The following is an 8,172-nucleotide window of genomic DNA, read 5'->3' as shown; positions in this document are numbered from 1 at the left end:
ACATTATCCCTGATTTTAATCTCGGTTCAGGACCGACTGTCTTCTGTCGTGGCGCATCACACCGCTCGCGTCCGGTGTAAGTGTTAAAACATAACTCCGTTCGTGATTGGAATCCACATCAGGGGGGTATTCCAGAAAGCTTGGTTAACTTACCATTTGGTAAATCTTAACCTCTGGGTTGATATACCCCAAACCCGCATACCATGAGTATGTCGGTTCCAAAACACCTGAGAAGAGTAAGTTCAATCAACCTCCTATTGGTTACCCAGAGTTAAGGCGCGTGCACCGTGCATAAATAAAGACGTTTTCAATTGATCAGAATGGAAGTCAGAATGGAAAATCAAAGTGAAAAAAAGAGAGCGGCATACTTCACAGAGGCGGAGTTGGAAGTTTTAATGCACGCATATGACGAATTCAAGCCAATAATAATGAAAAAAAGCAATACGGCTGCATCGGCTAAAGAAAGAGTTGGCTTGGCAAAAAATAACGGACAGAGTAAATGCGTGTGTATTAAATTGCAAATTTGACATCGCCTCCCCTTTTATTATAATGAAAAATAATTAAACACGTAACCCTTCCGTATCCTTTTGACTGTTAAATCACTATGAAAGCATTTACTTTTCCTGCCATTCATTTCTTTAGGTTAAAATAACAATGTGTATCGACTAGGAATATATGGTTTCTTATTTAATAAGGTGTATTCCTTCTGGAGCCAGAAGAACTTTGAGCCAAGTCAAAATGAAACACAAAAACATTCTGCAAAAAGGTAATTGATTACACGATCACTTAACTATTTATTAAACACGATTTAGTATATTCCTTCTGTCATATAGCTAATAGAAAAAAGGCTGAAGCCCGTCTAGCTGGCGGGGGCCCACCACCACCTCCCCTCACCCCATCTGAGGACAACCAGTGGTAACCAGCATTGTACTGTCCTGTAATGATTACCTATAGTTAGTGGAAAAAAGTAATGAGTTTGATGATTTTAACAAGGCAAAAAATTAAGGATACAAAATCAAGTTACCTGCACATTGATACTATGAATAGATTTCCTACGCTATCTCGCTGTACTTGTATCGTGACAATAAAGACATCTATCTATCTATCTATCTATCTATCTATCTATCTATCTATCTATCTATCTATCTATCTATCTATCAACATAGTCTCCCTCATTTATTGAAGGACCTTTAATAGGAATGTAGGTGCCATCAATGCACCCAATTATGAATGAATGAATGAATGAATGCCTTTTATTGTCACTATACATGTATTACAAATTACATTTGGAAACCCTGAAATAGAAAGTCATATATGGAAGTATCAAGTGTGTGTGTGTGCAGGATGAATACATGTAGGCTATAGATATAAATAGTATGACTACATATTAAATATGCATCATAGATTTTACTACAAAGGACAAACCTACCACTCTGTGGAATTCCTCTTCAATAACACGCAGAGCTTTATGGACAGGGAACTGTACAAACGTGTGTAAGAAGCGTTAAGTACCAGACATACTGTGCGAACGGCTCTACACACAGTTGCCTTTCCTACATGCTCTGCGTCGCCCATATTGCACAAAAAATGCCCTGACGCAAAAAACCGAAGCGCTGTGTACAGAATGTTTTCTGTGCTAAGCGCAGACCCGCGGTTTGGGTTTGTGACATTTGCAATATGCGGTTTCAAGAGATGTTAAGTAAATGAACGATTCTTTTGAAAACTGATAACGCTTTTTCAAATAATCATTAGGAAATGAAAAGATATCAATAGGTGGTCTTATAACTCTCTCCCGGCGAAAAAAACCTCGTATAATTTATGCCTCCACGTTCACAGGATCGTCATCAAAAGTATCAGTAACCTTCTGCAACAAACTTACCCTGGAACATAACCTGCTCAGTAGCAGGTTATCTTCAGAGAGTAAGCTGCTATGGTTACGTACATACCCAGAAAGTTAACCTCCGTTTTTGGAACCGAAAGTTGAGGTTATCCACTAACTTACCCTTAAACTTACCCGGGTATGTCACATAACCTGCTTTCTGGAATACCCCCCAGATCCAACTTGGATGTAAGGTCACTCGATGATGATTGTAAGCTGTGTTTTGAGTTGAAGACTTTAACATTGTGAATAATCATTTAGACATATGTGTAGCTTGCAGGCACGATTAAAGTAGCTATATCATTCATTTCCGCTTATATCATACAAATTAAACAAATATTAAATGTTATAAGTAGAGGTGCACCGATCGAGCCAGGGAATTGGCCAATATTCCTCATGATCGGACTATATTATTTAGGTAAACAACATTTCACGACGTTTCCCGAATATCAACACTACTGCAACGAGGCAAGTGACTATCTTTATGAACGGGTTACTGAATCATTGGCTTATTTAATGATTCAGTAACCAATTCTTAAAGACTGTGGCTGTGTTCGAAGTGGCATACTAGTTTACTGCCCAGTACACATTAAATACTGCCTACTATTTTTTGAAGAGTAGTGTGTGAAACAGTATACAATAATAAAAAGGTAAATGTGACATAATTTTACTTGATTGTAAACATGCCATAGAGATTAAAGTACAATATATGTCCTACTAACGATATTGTTTTTAGATACACATCATTAGTTTGTAGTTATATATAAAAATAAAAAAATATATATATATATATATATATATATATATTGCTTAAACTGTTTTTACAGGACAGCGAAGTTGTGAGATCAGCCAGGCACTTGTTGTCTTTGCTGACCTCAGGCAGTGCAGCTGGTCCCAGTCACGATAATGCCAGGTTTTTTGTGTATTTTCATTTATTATTGTGGAAAGGATGGATAGTAAGGATAGTGTGGTAAAGGAAATCCCTGTTATGTATATGTATTTGTGCATACATAGTTTTATTAAAATACTTTCATTAAATTAATTTCATAATTCATCCTCCATAGGCAGCACACTGTTCAGCAGAGGGCCACAATTCAAACTGAGATGACCAGGTTTTGCAACTACATTTTTTTAATATTGACATAAGCAATCATGATATTATTTGATGGTTATTATTTTGGTTTGTAATTGAATTTTTTTTTGCCAACAGATCATTTCCCGGGTTTTTCACCAAAGGACGGGGTAAAAGGCGAATGCTGTCAATGCCCCCTAGCAAACCCGCAAAAATATTGCCTGTTAACTTTTATCTGCTTCCTCACCAATATGAGCGAACACCTAAGGAGAGTGAGCAACTGGTACATATGCAAGCTGGGTTGGGGCGAAAGACAATGCAAATGGATGAAAATGCAACTTATGATGAAGTAAGTATGTGTGACGCCTCTCCTGTATCTTTTAAAATGATCTTTTGCTAATGTAACATAGCATAATTCATTAGTAACTCTGTATGTGGAAAATGGGTGCTGAGGTGCTCTTAAGCACATTGCTATAATGTAATACTATAAGCTTTTTGTACCAGTGTTGCACTGGTAACTGTTGGGCATTTAATTTTTACATGGTTTGCTATACTGACAGTGTTATTTACATTGTAAGGTATGTGCCCAACTGAAGGAGCTGTTCCCAAAATTTCAGGATGTAAAGGGGGGTTGGCTTGTCTATCAGTCTTCAGGTAATCATCAGGAACATAGTGATACATTGCAATGACAATAAATAAATAAATAAAATAAAATACATTTCTGAATTTTTACATTATCACTAATAACATTTCATATTTTATGTAAGTAAATACCTTTGTGTCAAGCTTAAAACATGAATCCTGGCATAACAAAATAAAAGGAATGAAATCCAATAACACATTGTGTTTTTCTGTATTTTGTGTAATTTTTCTTAAGGTGGATGGGGCTCCCGGAAGCTTACACTTATCCCACCCGATGAGAGTGGGTACAGTGCCAAATATTTGAAAGTAGCAACCCAGGGTTTCAAAGGAGTTCTTTACGTAGCTCCACTACAAATGGAGCTCGATACCACTGCTCTGCCACCTGAATCGGAAAGCTTTAATGATATGCCTAAAGAAAAATGTCAGAAATGTGGAATCATGTATCCTTTAGTTATCCTGACTGCACACATAAAGTCATGTGTGAGCAGTGATGAAGTTGAACAAACCAGTGATGAAGCTGACGAAACAAATGATGAAGTTGAACAGACCAAACAAGTAAAGTATTAAAACAGTTCATTAAATTTAATACATAATTCCGAAGTTTAACAAGGTATTATAAATATTTTTAAAAACATTTTTTTAGAGCTGCTTTTGAAGAAACTAAATTAGCTCAAAAATTAGGACATTGCATTTCTGTATATATTTGTTCTTTGCATATGAAGGTTAAAGGGAAAATGTAGTATATGTATAATTTTAAAACCATGTTAAAAAAACTAATAAATGCTTGAAACAACATGAAAGAAAATAATTTACATTATATTGTTTTTGTTTTTATATTGTTCCCTCTAGGAAACTTGCCCCATCTGTCAAAAGAAAATGCCTTTTGATGTGATAGAGATTAATGCAAGTTTTTGCACAGGTGACAGGTAAGGAAAATCACACATATTTCCAGTAAATTTAAATTTTTTTATTGTTGTTTTTTGTACTTTCTTTATGTGTGCTGTTAAGATTGCCACAGGTCGTCTTCACTATACAATTGTGAATTGAATATTGTGTTTTATGTTCAAATTATGAATGTTCAATTAATTTAGAACTCTTGAAGTCATCTATTCAAAAAGGAATTTTGTTCCGTTATTGCACGGTAATTAAGTTTGTTTATTACAGTGTAAGCATGCAACCTCTGGAGTTCAATGTGTCTATGGAAGAACCATCCACATCTGGAGTTTCTGTGTCTGTGACACATACCGGTGATCATTTAAATGCAGCTGATGCCACAAGCATGAGTTATGGTATGCATTTAAAAAAAAAAATTTGGAACTGATAAGCATAATACATTCATGAGATGTAAAACTGAAATAGAATACACAATTAGCTTCAGCTGAACTGTTAACATGTTGCTTCTTTGTTTTTTTTTTGTTTTCTTTGCAGATTGGAAAATTGAAATATTGGATAAAAATAAAGCAGCATCCTTATTGTCACGATCGTCGGGCAGGCGATCCGGGAAGCAGGCAAACGGAGCCAGGAAGTAGGCAAAACGGGGATTTATTGTGGGTAACAGGACCGGGGAACCACGACAGTAAACATTAATGACGAGTCTGGGGAAGACGGACACAGACGAGGACTAAATACAAAAGACAAGCCACGGATAACGAGCCACATGTGAGAACAATCAGGGCGAAACAGGAGGTAATGAGGTGGGCGTGGCACACATTGGGAGCGGACGGAGCGGGGCGTGACATAACCCCCCCCCAAAGGCGCGCACACCGGGCGCGCCCGAGAGGAGGCGACGGACGGGACGAAACCGGGGAACAGGACCTGAAAGACAAAAAGCAAAACATCAACGGGGAACCGGAAACAAGACAGAGACACAGAACAGGAACAAGGACGAAAAGAAAGACAGGACCTGACAAAGGACGGGGAACGCGGACAGACAAACCAAGAACGGAGACACAGAAGGGGAGAAAGGCGGAACAAAAGGGCCAGGAGTGAACGGAGGAGGAACAAAGGGACGAGGAGCAGAAACAGGCGGGACCAAAGGAAAGGGAGGCGGAAAAAGGGGAGCCCGAGGGAGCCCAGGCGGGCGATGGGCAGCGGCCGGAGGGGCCACAGGGGAGAGGGAGCAGGAGGGGACCACCCACGGGCCAAGGGAACGGGACGAGGGAGTGACGGAGGGGACACGGAGGGAGCAGGAGGGAACACCAGTGCAGGCAGGCAGGAGGGGGAAGCCGCGGCAGGCGGAGGCGCAGCCGGAGCCGGCGAAGGCGCCGTCCGACGCCAAGCCGGAGCAGGGGGGCCCGGAGGCGGCCGACACGGAGCCGGAGGCGGGACCGAGGACCGGCACCGAGGAACCAGGGGGGGACCCGGAGGCGACCGCCGACCCCGAGCCGGAGGACCCGGAGGCGACCGCCGACCCCGAGCCGGAGGACCCGGAGGCAGCCACCGAGCCACAGCCAGGGGCCGAACGGGCGAGCCAGGGGGCAGGGCGGGCGGGACCCGGGCCCGACGCCTATGTCCCCGTCCCTTACGGGACACTGAAAGGTGGGGTCCTGGGGGGCGTCGGCCTTGCCGGGGTAAGGGAGGACAATCAGTCAGGGCCTCTACGGAGGCAACAGGCGGGGCAGCCAGAGCCGCGGGCGTGGCCGCAGGCAGGGCAGCCAGAGCCGCGGGCAGGACGGGAGAGGCGGCCTCAGGCAGGGCCGCGGGCAGGACGGGAGAGGCGGCCTCAGGCAGGGCCGTGGGCAGGACGGGAGAGACGGGCTGTTCAGGTGCCGGCAGGACAGGTGAGACAGGCAGTTCAGGTGCCGGCAGGACAGGCGAGACAGGCAGTTCAGGTGGGAGCGCCTCGGCGGGTGCCTCTGGCGTGTGTCCAGCAGGGGGCGCCTCGGCGGGTGCTGCAGTCACTTGGCCAGCAGGGGGCGCCTCGGCGGGCGCCGCCATCACGCGGCCAGCAGGGGGCGCCGCCATCACGCGGCCAGCAGGGGGCGCATCCGCGGCCACCTCTGGCAGTGCCGCAGACAGAGTGGAGGCAGCTGCAGGGATTGCAGGCAGGACAGGCGGGTCAAGCAGGACAGGCGGGTCAAGCAGGACAGGCGGGTCAGGTGGTACAGGCGCCGGCAGGACAGGCGAGACAGGCGGTGCAGGCGCCGGCAGGACAGGCGAGACAGGCGGTGCAGGCGCCGGCAGGACAGGCGAGACAGGCGGTGCAGGCGCCGGCAGGACAGGCGAGACAGGCGGTGCAGGCGCCGGCAGGACAGGCGAGATAGGCAGTGCAGGCGCCGGCAGGACAGGCGAGCAGGGCTGGACGGGCAGAGAGGCGGCAGCTGCAGCAGGCGGTGCCGCGGGCAAAGAGGCGGCAGCTGCAGCAGGCGGTGCTGCAGGCAGATCGGCGGCAGCTTCAGCAGGCGGTGCTGCAGGCAGATCGGTGGCAGCTTCAGCAGGCAGCTTCAGCAGGCAGCTTCAGCAGGCAGCGCAGCCACGCGCAGATCGGCAGCAGCAGCAGGCAGCGCAGCCGCTAGGTTCGGCACGGGCGGCAGGAGGGGTGCCGAGCGAGAAGGCGTTGTCCCTTTAAGGGCTCTCGAGACCCGGGGAATGCCGTCTCTTACGGCGCGTATCCCGCCTTGACCCAGGCGCGCCGGCCGGTAAAAGGAAGCCTCCATCGGCGGTGGCTTCTCCCCTGTGCAGGGCTTACCCGGATCGGCGGCGGCAGGAGTAAGCGGGGCCGCGGTGTCTTCCCAGGCGGGGAAAAGGGAACACGCTCCCAGGAAGAGCGTCTGGGCGGTTCTTTTCCTCCTGCGCCTCTTTTTGGCGAGAGCAGGGCTCTCTAGGACCCAGGGCAGGTCCTTCTCCTGGGGTCTTCTCCCAGGCAGCTCCCCAGTTCTGGGGAACTGAGCGGCCGTAGCCGCGTTGCGCTCAGTTTTGCGCTTCGGTGGAGCAGTCCTTTTAGAGACCGGGGTGGCAGGTGGTGAGTCGGGGGGCGGTTGCCCGGCGGCATACCCCAGGTGGGGTAGCCAGACTGCCGCTCTCTCCCTCAGCTGTCGCAGGTATACGTCCGCCTGTTCGAGCAGCTGTTCCTCACCAGTGCGGAACCTCCTGTCCAGGAGCTCCCAGCTGCTAGCCACCAGCCGGCGGGCTACGGGATCCGGGTGGAGATCGAGCAGGTCCGTCCACCTGATCACCTCCTCCTCCATAGGGAGATTCTCCCCAGTAGCGCTGAGCGTGTTGCGGGGACTCGTCATTCTGTCACGATCGTCGGGCAGGCGATCCGGGAAGCAGGCAAACGGAGCCAGGAAGTAGGCAAAACGGGGATTTATTGTGGGTAACAGGACCGGGGAACCACGACAGTAAACATTAATGACGAGTCTGGGGAAGACGGACACAGACGAGGACTAAATACAAAAGACAAGCCACGGATAACGAGCCACATGTGAGAACAATCAGGGCGAAACAGGAGGTAATGAGGTGGGCGTGGCACACATTGGGAGCGGACGGAGCGGGGCGTGACACTTATACACAAAGGAAATAATTCTCCAACATGAGATGAGAAAGCCCCTCTTGATGACCATGGATTTGAGGATGGACA

At 47.2% G+C, this 8,172-nt stretch overlaps 1 protein-coding gene across 1 annotated transcript; it reads left to right on the top strand.

Annotated features, from left to right (window-relative positions):
* Positions 1-821: 821 nt before the first annotated feature.
* Positions 822-5,809, top strand: LOC111842346 (uncharacterized). Its single transcript, XM_072716427.1, has 10 exons — positions 822-2,090; positions 2,298-2,347; positions 2,707-2,792; positions 2,944-2,991; positions 3,090-3,300; positions 3,530-3,605; positions 3,829-4,148; positions 4,443-4,519; positions 4,758-4,882; positions 5,022-5,809. The coding sequence occupies exons 1-10, from the start codon at positions 2,021-2,023 to the stop codon at positions 5,120-5,122; spliced, it is 1,164 nt and encodes a 387-aa protein (XP_072572528.1). The 5' UTR covers positions 822-2,020; the 3' UTR covers positions 5,123-5,809.
* The last annotated feature ends 2,363 nt before the right edge of the window (positions 5,810-8,172 follow it).

This window comes from Paramormyrops kingsleyae, chromosome 9 (genome assembly GCF_048594095.1).
Source record: "Paramormyrops kingsleyae isolate MSU_618 chromosome 9, PKINGS_0.4, whole genome shotgun sequence".
NCBI classification, from domain to species: Eukaryota; Metazoa; Chordata; class Actinopteri; order Osteoglossiformes; family Mormyridae; genus Paramormyrops; species Paramormyrops kingsleyae.
This window is presented reverse-complemented; position numbering and strand designations above follow the sequence as displayed.

Excerpts from the sequence above, each read along its gene's own strand:
- LOC111842346 (XM_072716427.1), top strand. The coding sequence starts at position 2,021 with ATGTCACATAACCTGCTTTCTGGAATACCCCCCAGATCCAACTTGGAT. Across the intron at positions 2,992-3,089 it reads ATTCAAACTGAGATGACCAG|ATCATTTCCCGGGTTTTTCA; the intron begins GTTTTGCAACTA and ends TTTTGCCAACAG. Across the intron at positions 4,883-5,021 it reads TGCCACAAGCATGAGTTATG|ATTGGAAAATTGAAATATTG; the intron begins GTATGCATTTAA and ends TTTTCTTTGCAG.